Below are 14,873 nucleotides of genomic sequence, written 5' to 3'. Positions count from 1 at the left end.
CAGAATTCTTAAACTCGCAGAACAGGGACTTTGTTTCAACAAAGAATCAATTTTGAAATCCTTTGAAGTAAGATAACAAACCTAGAACTTCAGGTAAAAAAAAACCAAAAAACAACCCAAAACAAATCAATTTAGTCTGGTGTCTATATTGGGAAAAGATGTGTGCTACATGCAGAGAGGATTTCTCCATATGACTTCACTAAGTTGTTTCAAGATAAAAATGTCTTTCAGTCAGCACACTGGCCCCTCATTTTTTTTCTGAAACCAAAAAAATGCGTATTTAGCTGTAGACCATGTGTTGAATTTAGAACATTTACATCTGGCTTAAAATACACCCCGAGATCCCCAAAACAGCTACATGAGAATCATGGATGTAGGGAGTAATTACAGAGAAGTGATGGGAACTTCCCCATCCCAAACTGGGCAGTGGAACTGGAGCTTCACCATCCCAAACTGGGCAGTAGCTCATGCAAGCAGTGACATCTCTGTCTTTTAGTTCCAGCTGGGTTAGAGCACCAGAAACAGATGTTCTGTTACAGCTTTGATTTGGACAGACCCAATTTCTTAAGTCTTCAGAGAAATACCAGTTCTTCTTCCATACTCAAGGTAGGACATACCACTAAGTATTGTCAGCTGGGGTACACTGCATATAAATTTCAGTCTTAAAATTCCATTCAAATGCCCCAAAATTATCTTTCTGGAAGCACTTTTCTAGAATAACCCAGCCTGTGCTCTGTAGCATCCAGTCCCCTTGGCCATGTTCCCAAGTTGTAAGAATTTTGAGGGGAAAAAAAATAAAAAAGGAGTCAGGATTAATTTTGCTGCATTTATTTCATATCCATCTGGGGTGAGTTGACCTTGGCTGGCTGCCAGGTGCCCACCAGATCACTCATGCTGCTTCTCCTCATCAGGACAGTGGGGTAAAATAAGATGAAAAATTCATAGGGCAAGATGAAGTAAGTTTAATTAACAAAGAGCTAAGTGGCTCAGTCCAGCATGGGGAAGCTCTTCTGTTATCAAAATGCTGTCATGTAAGCCAAGTACACCTCTTTTCTTGCCTCTCTGAGACTTCTGAGTCTTCTAGAACCTCCTAGAAGCTGCCTGGGGTAGCACATATTTTCCAGGCGTTGTCTGGAGCCTACCAAAAGATTTGGTGCTCAGCACCCCAAAAATGCAAGCAAAATGAAGGTAACATTTACTATCAGCAATCACCAATAATCTGGTCCAGCCAGGAAGGAGTGAACAAGAACATTCTACAACAACACACAAAAATGATCTCTTGCCTGATCTTGCAAAAGAAAAAAAAAAAAAAAAAGAAAAAAAAAATTCTACTAAGCCTGCAAAGCATCCTTTACATTTGCATGAATTCATGAGATTCATCTGAGTATTCAAGACGTGTGTTAATACTGAAGCTGAGACCTCCTTATTAAAAAACATTTTTGTGGATATATTAGCACTTCCAAAAGAATACAGTAATGTCTCGAGATCTTCTTCCCCATCATTGATTTGACTCTTATTAAATCTTTTATGCAAAGTTCCTCCTGCAAAGCTTCCTGCCAGACCCTTGTAGTCAAAGGCAGGTTGGTGTGAATTGTTCCTACCCAGTGGTACTCCTTCCTTACAAAATTATATGTATTACATAGAGCAAAATTGTATAATCTGTGTAATTAGCTCAGCTCAGTCATTGCTGGCAATGGGAAGGTTGAACAGAGGGGAAAGTTAACAGCATCCATCCATCCATCCACAAGGAAGGATTGCAACTGGAGAACTGTGGGGCTCTGTCTGCCTTGTCCCAGAGCACAGAAATGAGATGGTCATTGAGTAGAGGCTATTCCTATAAATCCTACTGATCTATAGGAAATAGCTGCTGTATACTGCAGCTAAGCAGAAACTGACTCATAAACAAATTAATATCTGTGAGTTAGGGCGTGAAATGAAGAGTTTGAGACAACATCCTCAGCTTCTGTATTAGACTATGCAGATCCATAGCTTTGGTAGCAGTTTTGTTTCTCCTTCTCTTTTTTACTTGTTTAAGTAGAAACCCTGATTGTACACTTCCCTTAACCTAGTGGTAAGCTGCTGGCTTGATTATCACTTAATTTGACTATTTGATTTGAATATCATTTTTAATTTTGGGGGGAGGATAAACCCCGAGCACCAATACAGGTTAGGGATGGACCTGCTGGGAAGAGGAGGATCTGGAGGTCCTGACAGATAATAAATTATCCATAAGCCAGCAGTGTGCTCTTCTTGCCAGGAAGATCATTGGAATCCTGGGTTGCACAAACAAGAGGTGCCCAGTAGGCACCTTTCCACCTTTTTCCACCTTTACACTGCCCTGGTGAGGCCACAGTTGGAATTCTGCATCCAGTCCTGGGCTCCTGACTCAAGAGAGATGGGGAACTGCTGGAGAGTCCAGTACAGGGCAACAAAAATGACTGGAGGATTGGAGCATCTCAGGAAAGGCTGAGAGAGCTGGGAATCTTTAGCCTGGAGAAGGCTGAGGGAAGAACTTATTAATGTCTACAAGTACCTAAAGGGTGGGAGCCAGGATCTTCTGAGTAGTTCCCAGTGACAGTACGAGGGGGAAAAGGCACAAGCTGGAACATAGGAAGTTCCATTTAAATATAAGAAAAACCTAAATATAAATATAAATAAATACAAACATAACCACTATAAATATAGGTATAAATATAGGTATAAATATATGTATAAATATAGGTATAAATATAAATATAAATATAAATATGAACCTATGAGGGTGACAAGGCACAGGCTGCCCAGGAAGGTTGTGGAGTCCCCTTCTCTGGAGATACTCAAACCCCACCTGCGTGCAGTCCTGTGTGATGTGCTCTGGGTGCTTTACTGGGATCTAGAGATCCCTTCCAACTCTGCTAATTCTGTTCCTGGGATTCTGCAATTTGTTCAGCTTGCTGGCTGCCCAGACCCTGCTGACAATTTATCACACACAGGCCCTGCTCACAGAGCTGCAATTGCATCCATGAGGCTGATATCAAACAGGGAGCAAACCTGAGAATCAATGCACTGTTCCTTTGGTTTTAGCATGAAAAGGCAATGCAGAGCCTGTCAAAAGGCTGTTTTCTTCTAAAATAGTCTTTCTCACATCATCTCCTGAGAGCCTGAATTCCTTTTCTTCAGTTGTGCTACAGCATTGCATGAGATATTTTGAAGTGTGTTTTCAGAAAACCAAAATTGAAAAACTAAACTCAGCTTATGGAAGAAAAAGAAAATCTCCACTGATAAAGCAGGGGAGTGCAATAATTTATCTTCCCTGGATCAAGGAATGAGGCAAAATCCACTGGGTGGGCTATCTGACAACAGAATATGTATTATTATTATTATACTACCAAATGTAGCCTAGGAAACAACTCTGCATTGCAGAGGGGAGCACTGAATAGCTGACTAAGTGTGAATTTGATAACTGAGCATTTCCTCTGGCACAGAAAAAAATTGCAGGTGCTACAGAGGACCAGATCTGCACCAACACAATAAAGCAAGAAAATCAAGACATACTGAGAAAATAGCTGGTTAAACACATAAATGTATCACTAACTGCAGCCATCACTTATGCAGAGTCGTCCAAACTCATGGATTTTATTGCAGCTCTGAAGATGTTAATTACAATAACCTCAGTTTTCCCAGATCCTACAAGAGGATGCTTTCCCCTTGGATTGGGGACACATTTTTGTGTTGAGAATAGAAGATTTTCTTGCTCAAAGAGGTAATAATATTAACATACTGAAACTCGACTGCCTGCTTAGCAATTCGTATGCCTGAAAGTCTCCTTATGAAAATATTTAAGTGACTGCAAAACACAGGTTCTGTCCTCAAAGCTCTCCTGCTCAGCCTCAAATAAATTAATGACAGTGAGGAATAGAGGTGACACATTACCAGGGAGCTTCGTGCACACTAAACCAGAAAAGCAGGAGAGAACTTGGAAGGCTTCAGAGTTCCTGATTTATTGGTGTTACTTTACAAAGGGCAAAACTGAAGGATGGGAGACTGAAGGTCTTGCCTGAGGTCAGCTGCAGGGTATGAAATAGGTCTCCTTTGCTGTCTGTTCTGACAGCTACAAGCTGCATTCTGTGTGAAGCCACCCTAGTGCAGTCCCTTTCAAACTGGCACAGCCACAAACACCCTTTTGACAGCAGCAGGGGACCAGAAAATGCCACAGGTCCCAGATGGATGAGTCCAAGCCATGGTCAGGCAAGTCACTGCATTCACATTGAAAGCTGCTCCTTCAGGACATCACAGTCAAAACCAAATCTTTTTCTAATGTGAAATTTTGGTCCTGTCACTCACCTGCCCAGCAGTTCAGGTGACAAGAAAGCCAGAGGAGAGACACCAAGAAAAGATCATGAAGGAAACCACTTTATGAACATGACTTCCCACAGGAGCATGCAAATAGAGAAAATACCTAGGCAAATATACTAAAAATCAAGCTCCACATCACTTTTTAATTTACAAGACAGATATGTTTGCTCTGATTATTTTTTGTGAGGTTTTAATTTGCACAGAGACTCTGGTAGCACTGCTGTCTGCAAGTGCATCTCTTATTCTCTGCTGCCTGCCTTGGATGCTGTACAGCTCATACCACATTTATTCTCCACACTTATCCTCTCTATCTGCTATTGAAGCAACAATTCCCTTCTCTCACCTGCTGCTCTTTGGGCTGGCAACTCCAATTTTTTGCTTGCTGTTTCACAGCTGGCAGCCACTTTGCATGGCACTCCAAGCTCTTCCCTACAAATTCTTTCTGTGTCTCCCAATGTTTGCCCATCCCTCTGTCAGGGCCCATGCACTCTTTGAGAGACCCAACATCTGAGCCATTCCTCCCCTGGGTCCTGTTCTGCCTTCTTTCCATCAACCTCACAACACTTTTGTCCTTAATAGTCTAGGAGCTGGTTGTTGCTTCTCACTGCCAAGTCTTACTTGTGCAAAATGGCATTTCTACATTTTAAATCACTTTACCCATTCATCAAAGTCCCCTGCAGGAGCTCCACTCTTACACATCCCCACAATTCATGTTCTATTGCAGCACAAGATTTCTGCCTATCTGTTCACTTTCACCTCAACCAGTAACTTCCCTCTCTATTCCCAGTCTCCTTGGTTGATGCGATGCTCTTCTATCCTTTTTTTCTTCATATTTCCACTCTTCTTGCAACCTTGTGCAATTTCTTCCCTTTTGCAGAAGGGAAAGAAATTAGCAGTAAAAGCCAGTCAGTCCTAGGGAGATGAAAAACTCCTTAATTCTAGGAAGAGATCTCCATATTCCCCAGATGGCCTCAAAAAGTCTCATCTAACAGGTGTGCTGGGCTCCCTTCTTGCATGCAAACTCCAGGCTTTTCAGTGACATCTGAATCAAGTCACTGCTGCTCCCTTCTAAGAGCTGAACAGAAGGCTGATGCCTCTTTCCCTGAGGCAGAAGAGGATGTGGCTACCAAAGCCAGAGCTGCAGCTTCCAGCAAGCAGGATGAAACACTCAGGCCCTGGATATTTTCAACTTCCAAGACTTCCACTGCTTAACTTCCTCTGAAGAAAGCTATTTTTACCTGGTCCTTGCTCCTTGAGCAGCTGCTTTTCTGAATGAGCCCTCAATGAGTCACCAGCATTTCAGGATTAAATCACAGCAATTAGCCCTGCCTTTTCCAGCTGATTTTCATTAAGGTAACACAGCAACCAGACAGAGGTCAAGAGCCCTGTAAGGCTCACTTGATTCCAGGCAAAGGATGAACTGATCAAGCATTGGAATGGGCTGCCCAGGGAAGTGGTGGATTCTCCATCCCTGGAGATATTTCAAAAGAGCCTGGATGTGGCACTCAGTGCCATGGGCTGGGAACTGCAGCGGGAGTGGATCAAGGGTTGGACATGATGATCTCTGAGGTCCCTTCCAACCCAGCCAATTCTATGATTCTATGAAAATGGGATAGAAGAAGTATACATCACACACCAATAAGTACATGGAACCCAAAGGCTGAGACTGTTCTCACTGCACAACATTTAATAAAAATTCTTCATACTCTGCTTGTTGCTCCACTGTCCTAAAAACCAAATGCCCCCCCACCCCAAAAGCCATGTTAGAGGTGTCCATGAAGAGCAAAGATTGATGATAAAGACCACTGAAGGATCCATTGGAAATCTGTAGGGATATCACAAAACCATGGAAAGCTGGTTAGAAGGAGCAGCAGAGTTCATCCAACTTGCAGCATGTTGTGCTGCCACACCGGGTTTATTTGCAGCAAGCAAAGCCAGGATTTCCTCAACTCAGCATTCAGATTCACCAGTAAGTTTTTGTTTCCAGAGTGCACCAGTAAAACCAGAGACAAGCTTTAAAGCTGCTCATCAACTTCAGGGCTTGTACACATAACTGACTGACCACAGAGAAATCAAGTTCTTTCCCTGAGATTTCAGAAGGTGGATTTAGCCCAGAAGCTGGGTGCACACACAGATTTCCACCTGGTCCCAGAGCATCGGTGACTCCCTGTGCTCAGTCCTTTCTCTGCCTCTTCAGATTACTGGGAGGGATGGGAAAATGGTACTGGGGTTTTGATAGAAGTGGAAATGCATTGAAGGCAGACAAGAGACATGCAGTTAGTTAACCAGCTGAATAAATGATGGAAAAATAACAACACAAATTCTCCTGAGGCCCTGGAATTGGAAGGAGTGTGGTTGGGTGTTCCACCTCTGCTTGACTGTGTTGAAATCACAGTAACCCAGTCGTGGATCTGCAGCTCAGATCTAACAGAAAATGAGTAAAATAAAGATCTCTAACAAATACTTTACACCCATTTGATGAAAATTCCAACTCTTCTTTATCATATTTTAGTTAAAGGAGAGCATTTTACAGACTCCAATGACACTGTAAACTGAAACGTACCACTATGACCCCTTTCAGCATTCACTGAAGGAATAAAACAAAGTGTTTGTGTAAGACTAAAATTACTATTATTATTATTGCCAGAATTAATGTTAGAGGACAAACAGCCAGTGAATACAGGAGAGATGAAGGGATTAAAAACAGGTTAGGATGAAAAGGACAAGGCAAGGCTGAGAACGGGTTTGTAGGTGGGTAGGGATGACTTAAATACAAGATAAAAATTTGCTGGTGATCTTTAACTCCCCCAAGAAAGAATAAAACCAGCAGCAACACTCAGCATTCATCCTGCTACAGCTTTCCTCCCCTGAACTGGGCAAAGCAATGAATGTACCACCATAAATCCCTGTCCTTTTTGAGACTGACTTTGAAAGAGAACTCAAATCCAAGGAGTAGTTTGTTCTATCACTTCTTAAGCATAACAACCCAAAACTCTTCTTATTTTAGTGCTGCAAAGAAGGCTTCCTTAGCTACAGGCAGCTTTGGAACAGTGCTGTCAGATGACAGGAGGAAATGTTCATTTTTAGAGAGGCCTAGAGAAAGGGAGACATTTAGTAAATACTGGCTCAGAGATGGGCCAAGTGGTTGAGTTTATACATGAGGTTTTTGTGAAGTGGGAAAATCAGAAGATCAGATTCAACGACCAAAATGAACCAAACGTGGCCCTTTGGGAACCTGGTTTTTTTCAGCATAAAGTGCTGACAAGGAAGAATGAAAGGGAGTTCATTCTACAGAGGTCTTGTGATCTGGTGGCAGTGCTACCTGGCTCCATACACCCCATGCCACTAAAGGACAGATGCTTGACTGTGCAAGTCCTTGCAACTTCCCTCCTTCTGAGGCAAGGAGCCCTCAGAACAGCAAAATAAGCTCCTGAAGAAAAGAGCTTCCCAAGTTAGGGGTATTTCTCTCCTCTCTCTCCCTCTGGAGCTCAAGGATAAACTATGAGAGAGGAACCTACTGAGTGCTTTGTTTGTGGAAGGCTAACATTGGGATGTCACTCTGAAGAGCCCCTGCTTTCCATCATCCCCCCTGCCTTTTTACTCTATTTTCTTGGAAAAGGAGAGGGTATTCCTGGTTTGTGATCCCTAAAAATCCATTTCCAGCAACAAGCTGCCCCTCTGCCCAAGCACAGCTCAGAACATCCAGAAGCCTTGAGAACTCTGCTTCAGCTGCTGGAGTTAAAAGCAGTAATGACTTCTCATGTACTTTGAAATACACAAATGCTCTGTTTCAGGTATTACTGGCATAATGCAGCCATAATTAGGTTAAATTAAAATTCTTAGCAGCGAGAAAAAAGAATCACCAGGGGTTTGCATCTAAGTTTAGTTAAAAAGGTGATGATGCACTAGCAAAGTAATTTCCTGGTTTTGTTGTTTGTCTCATTTCCATGACAAATTTTCTGTTTTCCCAATCTCTATTTTGCTCCTTGGCTGACTCAGGAGGATAAGGAACTGCATTAATTCTCATATCAATGTATAGTGCTTTGCAACAGCCAGGGGTTTGGGAAGATGCAACCACTTTGGGAATGGCTCTTTATTCTCCTGTTTTCCCAGGGAAAACTCTTTCAGAGATCTGGGGAAGTTTTTTATGTGGTTTGTTTTTTTTTTTTAAACATGGAGTTTCTGTTCTTATAATTTCCTTCTGACTGCAATGGGTTCCTTTTCATATGGAGCAGCATCTGTCCCTCTGTTATTCCCAGCACTGCAGAGAAAGCATAAAGCAATCTGAGTTTTATTGATTTTATGAATTTGTCCCAAGAGCTACCAACTACAAACCTCAGGAATAACCTCTGAGAGGAATGAAACTGCACTGACAAAGGAAACATCTCCTAAAAATCCATTCTGCTCCAATTTCTAAGGGAAATTACATTTCTCACTCCTTTCCTAAGCTACTAAGAGTGGTTACTCTGAGCTGGTTGTCAAGTCACAAACAATGTTGGGGTCCAAAACTTAGTGAGAATTCCCCTTTCACAGGACAAGAGACCATAAGCAAAGCCTTGCATGACTTTCAATGTCTGAGAACTTCACGGGGACCAGGACCCAGCCTGAAGTACCATTCTTCCAAGCCACAGAAATTGCAAAGGTTCATCATTACATGCACAGCAAAGACATTTCCACGTCACTGAAGCACAGAGAGGAAAATACAAAGAACCTACATCCAGCCAACGAACCTGCAGAACACCCTGCCCATGAGCAACAGGCAAGTTCAGAAGTCACAGCTGAGGAAGGTGTTGTCCAACACTGTCCAACTGTTAATTTATTTGTTCTTCTCATTAAGTTGGAGCACCCAGAGCAACTGTCAGGTACCTGAGATCCACAGGGAGGATCTAACGCTCCCTGCCATGGGAAACCCCTCATGCAGGAGAGGCCAGGTTGGTGAAATAGGAAGCAGGACAACAATGAACATGGTGTTTATAGCAGGGAGGAATCCCTGGATGCTCCAAATGCAAGCTCTTGTTGCTTCAGCTTCTTGGATGGAGATGCTGAATGGTTACACTGTGCTTTGCATTGCTCCACACCTTCTAACCTAACACACACCTGCTTGGGAATAATGCTCAGCACTTCCTTCCTTTAGCTCTTCAGAGCAGCCCTGGTGAAACCCCCACCAACCACCAGCCAGGGAGCTGCTCTCAAGCAAGTGCTCCAGAAAGACAGGGAGGAGCAGAATCCATAGAATCATAGAATTGGCTGGGTTGGAGGGGACCTCAGAGATCATCAAGTCCAACCCTTGATCCACATCCAGGCTCTTTTTAAATATCTCCAGGGATGGAGAATCCACCACTTCCCTGGGCAGCCCATTCCAATGCCTGATCACCCTCTCAGTAAAGAAATTCTTTCTAATGTCCAACCTAAACCTCCCCTGGCACAACTTGAGACCTCTTGTGCCCTCTTGTCTTGCTGAGAGTTGCCTGGGAAAAGAGCCCAACCCCCCCCTGGCTCCAACCTCCTTTCAGGGAGTTGTAGAGAGTGATGAGGTCTCCCCTGAGCCTCCTCTTCTCCAGCCTCAACACCCCCAGCTCCCTCAGCCCTTCCTCACAGGACTTGTGCTGGATCCCTTCCCAGCCTCCTTGCTCTTCTCTGGACCTGCTCCAGCACCTCAATCTCCTTCCTGAGCTGAGGGGCCCAGAACTCGTCACAGGACTCGAGGTGTGGCCTCACCAGCCCAATTCCTTCCAGAACATCCTCCACCTCCTCTTCCATTCTCTTCTTGTCCCCAGGGCAGGTCAGTGGATCTATTTTGTCACCCAGCAGGATGGGGAACCTTTCACCCCATCCATCATTTCCAGCCCCCAGTGCAGATGCCCGTGGACACTCGCTTTACCTGCACTTGAAGTGACACCCTGTGGCTGAGAGGAGGAATTACGAGTGACCATCCCTCCCGTGACACCCTCCCGAAGCTTTTGTGACAATAAAAACAGAGTCTGAAACCCAGTGAGTTGCAGACAGGTTCTAGTGTCCATCGAGCTGGACTCCACCTTTTGCAGCAGGGTTCCAGACCTCATCCCTCTACAGCTTTGCTGGGCACAGGGCACAACAGAAAAAGAAATCCCACATCTACAAAAGTCACCACACTCGATGTAGCTGGGTGAGATTTTTTTTTTCCTCTCATTTTGACACTGCAAGATGAGGATTTCCTGCTCTGGCTCCCTTTGGAACTCGTTTGAATCTTTCCCTCCCCCATATGTTGCTGAGACCCCCCCTCTTCCACTCCTCCCCTGGCTCCAGATTTTGCAAGTTTAATCTAATTCCTAACTTGTGGGAAGAAACTGCACCTCAGTCCAGCTGTTTGCCAGCTGGTACTTGCTGTCACCTTGGGTAAAGGCACATTGTCCCTCTGATGGAAGTGACAAAGAGGTGGATGGTGCAGTTCCTTAGGGAAGGAGTCACAGGAGCCTCCAAAAATAATGTGGACGACCCTTTGCTTGCTGATCCTCTGAGAATCCCAATCAGAAACAAAAGGATCATAGGAAAGCCACCTCAGCTTAGTAGTGAAGAACAAAAATACTAATCAGTGTTTAATCAGCTGGAGAGGAGGTCCCTGAACATGAATGAACTAACATTAACAATCTTCTTATTTAACTACATGCAATTAACTTCTATTCTGTGCAGAATGAAGAAATCACATTTCATGGGATAACAGGAGGAGAAAAAAAAATGGGTTGTTTTCATTCCTCCTTTTAAACACTGTTTTCAACGCTCTTCTTCCAAAATGGGAGTGATTTCCTACTATAAATTATGCTTCAGAGTGGAAAGACAAGAAAAAGAAACATTTGAGGGAAAAAAGTAAAGGCTCTCCCATGTGTGCATGCACTGAAATTGAGAGCCTCCTACTGCTGTGTTTCTGGAAGAATTCAACCTAAACTACCAAGAGAAAATGCACAAAGATGGTTGAAATCTTAATCTGGATACAACACTCTTGCAGTCAAACTGATTTAATCAACTGCAGATTTAGTCTCCTCAGAGAGAAGCTTTATGAGCTTAAAAATTACGTTTTAGTCCCTCCCCCAGAATTCCAGTTCCAGCCTTCTTTTTCTTGTGTCATGTTTGTTTTGTTTTTCATTTTTCTCCTTCCTTTAGCTTTCTTGTACTCCTGACTCCCTAGCTGACAAATACTGTGTTGGTCACCCCAGGGTGGCTAAAACTTGGCTTCTGCAAGGCTGGAGACTCTGTTCTTTTTGTTTTACAGCCTTTTTTTAAAAGAGTCCATAATAAAAATTGGCTACAAAACATCCCTTCTTATCCCAAGCCTCCTATAATTAAAGAGTTCAGTGAAATAAAAGCCTTCTGGACGTCTAACAAGGTTACAGAAGAAGGAGGAGGTGGGAGCAGCTTTAGGGCTCTGTAGTACTTTCCTGAGCCTGCAAACACACATGCACTGCCTAGAAAAAAGAGAAAGATGTTTATTTGATCTTTGAAACTCTTCTTTTGGAAATGTGGTTTAAATATCTAAAGAGCCCTTCAGTCCCAATGGCAATGCACTAGAACTGCTTGGCATCTGCTGCCTCTTGGGCTGGGATGCTTCCTCTCACCTTCTCCTCCTCTCCAGCCCACACCTCACCTGCATCTCCTCCCTGCATCCAGCTGCAATTCCACTCAGGCTTACAAGGCTGAGATGGTGAGCATTTTGTTTCTCTATCTCCAAAAAAGATGAAAGGCCACCAGAGCATAAAGGGTTGCTGTCTTTTACTAAAGGACTTAGGTTCCAAAAATGCTCCTGTTAGAAATCCAATAACCTCTGAGGAAAAAGTCCTGTGAATGTGATCATCAAAAGTGCTCAATATGCACTAGATAAAACATAACTTAAAATGTTAATTGAGTTAGCACAGTGCTCATTCCAGTAACCATCAGGCAGGTTTTACCCATATAGTAAGAACATGGCTCTGTGACCCAGGATTTGCAAGCAAGGGTCATGTTTTATATGGAAGCTGAATCCACCATTCCAGAAGAACTTTGAACAATAATTCATCAGAAAGAAAAGAAGCAGAGGTTAGAACATGATAGAAGAACTGCTGTTTACCTATGACAATTACCTCTTTTTCTCTCCTAAAAATTACATCACTTCTCTAATCCCTTTCAAAAAAGAGGGGATGCAAAACAGAAGAGCTAATAATTCACTTCTTGACCCTTCCTTCAGCACACAAAAAGTTATTGTCTCTGTTCAAGATGAGACAATGGAGAACTGCAGGAATTTTTCTTTCATTGTGGAACAGACCATGTCAATAGGTACAACTGTGACACTTGTGCCAGTGGATCTTGCTCCCAAGTTCATTCATATGAACAACAACCTAGTTGCTAAGTCACCAACCCCCTCCAAATCATTCTCAACAAGACAGCTGTTTACACAGCCACCAACAAATCCTAAAATCATAGATTTACAGAATATCTCAAGTTGGAACGGGACCCATAAAGATCATTGAGTCCTTGCTTTCTGCAGGACTGCCTAAAAGTAAACCATGTAACTAAGAGCATCATCCAGATGCTTCTTGAGCTCTGACAGGCTTCATGCCATGACCACTTTCTTGGGGAGCCTGTTCCACTCACCTTGACTGACCACCTCCTCAGTGAAGAACCTTTTCCTCATGTCAAATCTGAGCTTCTCCATGTCCTACTCCTGGTCATCAGGGAGAGGACAGCAGTACTGCCCACCCCACTGTCCCCCTTGAGGACATCAGATGCAATGGACTGCATCCCCTCATCCTTCTCTTAGCAAAACTGGACAAACCAAGTGACCTCAGCTGAACCCAAAAACGCCCATGGTTCTCCAGGTGGGGCCACCTCTCTTGACCAACCAGCTCTGCTGTTCTTGATGTGCCCCAGGTTATGATGCACACACCATGGTGCACAGACCCTCAGAACAAGCAGTAAGCAAGGAGGGACCCAAATCTCCATCAAAGCAAGGTTAGGAGTGCTGTGTGCCTGTTTTGGGCTGCAGAGTCCCTGGAGAAGATGAGGATGCTTTTTCCAATACCCAAAACACTCATCTGAAGTGGCTTTCTCAGTCAAAGAGCTTTCCTGTGCTGAGAGAGAGAGAGGGGAGGATTTGCAGAAAGAGAATTAGAGATGTAGAGACCTTTTGTTCCTATTGATCACAAAAGCAGTCTGACTTCCCAGCATCAGGCTGCAGGTGTGGGTTCAGTTCAGCTCAAGAGACACCCAGGGATAAATTCAGCTGCCTAAACATCACATTATTTTTCTTAGAGTATCTGCAACACCCACGTGGTCTGGAAAACAAAAACCTATACAAGGCCTGGGCCCTCTGAATCTGATACCAGGCAAAATATCCCTGGATATCTATCAAATGGCTCCAGCACTTCTGCATGGGCTCCAAAACTCAGGAGCTGAGGAGGCTCAAACTCAGGCTGAGCTGAGTAACATTTCAGGCTTCATTCTCTGTATCAATCAGAGCTCCTCTGATCTGGATCACAGTTGAGATACTTAAATTGATACCTACTTGTAAATACCTGGGGGTCTCAATCTGCAAGCCAGAAGCTTTCCAATGCTTCTACTTCTGCCTCCAAGCAGCACAGACCCAGCTGCCCAGTCCCTGATGGGCAGATCCTGCTACAGAGCATCCCTCCACTGCACTGGCTGGTGTAGAAAAGCTGAAATGAGACAGGCAGCTAAGGCTACAAGAGCCAACACTTCCTCTCCATCAGATGAACATCTAATCCTGGATGTTGTCACTGCACAAGGCAATTTGGAGGGAAAGAGCTGAAGCAGACACACTTTAGCCTATACCAAGCTGGAAGTACTTTCATGTATGATCACATTTTTGCAAGCAACAAAGGCAGCCTCATTACTGCCCATTTGCTGAATTAATCAAGCTTCAGGATATCCTAATAAATGAATGAACCTGTTTCCTAAAACAAGAATAAAAGCTTCACATTGTCAAAGCATAAATGCATCTAGAGGGCAGCAATGATATTGTCATCTCCAGCTAAATATAGATCCTGAGCAGAGGCAAGTGCACAGCTACATACTGCACCAACACATGTATTTTCCCCCTTTTAAAATTTTCCTTTAATAATAATGCACAAGCTTTGCTGCAATTGTGCAAAATTGTAAGTGGATGACATGATTTTCAGAGCCTTGGTCAAAGAACATTTTGACACAAATCATACTGCAGGGTAACCAGATTTTTTATCCGGTCAGCACAACTTTATTTGCTAAATAAATAGGGAGAAGAAAAAATATCACCAAAATAACAAAGTGTCAGAGTTGAAAAATACTCAGAGACTGGCAGACTTTGTTTTATGAAGCCAGCTGAAACTTATCTGAGTCACTCAGCCGTTCCCAAGAGACACAGAAACACAGAGGCACAAAATCACCACGGGAATTTGTTTCAGTTGGAATGGAAATATTTTATGCAAACAGATTATTCTATGGTGGCAAACAAGAAGGGATTTTTTTATACACCAGTTCCTATCCTTAAGTTCTTTGCCTTAAACACTCTTTCCTTAAATTTTGCTGGCACATTG

General features: G+C 43.4%; 1 protein-coding gene across 3 annotated transcripts in view; it reads right to left on the bottom strand.

Annotated features, from left to right (window-relative positions):
- CRHR2 (corticotropin releasing hormone receptor 2) overlaps nucleotides 1–14,873 on the bottom strand; it is a 144,497-nt gene that overhangs the window by 82,638 nt on the left and 46,986 nt on the right. Inside the window, exon 1 of one of the 3 annotated variants that reach the window (XM_071734609.1) lies at nucleotides 10,217–10,283. The exons of the other annotated variants lie outside the window; for them this stretch is intronic. Within the exon in view, the coding sequence (XP_071590710.1) occupies nucleotides 10,217–10,268 (52 nt within the window). The 5' untranslated portion in view covers nucleotides 10,269–10,283. Of the gene's footprint in view, nucleotides 1–10,216; nucleotides 10,284–14,873 lie in introns of those variants that run through there. 3 annotated transcript variants of the gene reach the window in all.

This window comes from Heliangelus exortis, chromosome 2 (assembly GCF_036169615.1).
Source record: "Heliangelus exortis chromosome 2, bHelExo1.hap1, whole genome shotgun sequence".
Classification (NCBI taxonomy): domain Eukaryota; kingdom Metazoa; phylum Chordata; class Aves; order Apodiformes; family Trochilidae; genus Heliangelus; species Heliangelus exortis.
This window is presented reverse-complemented; position numbering and strand designations above follow the sequence as displayed.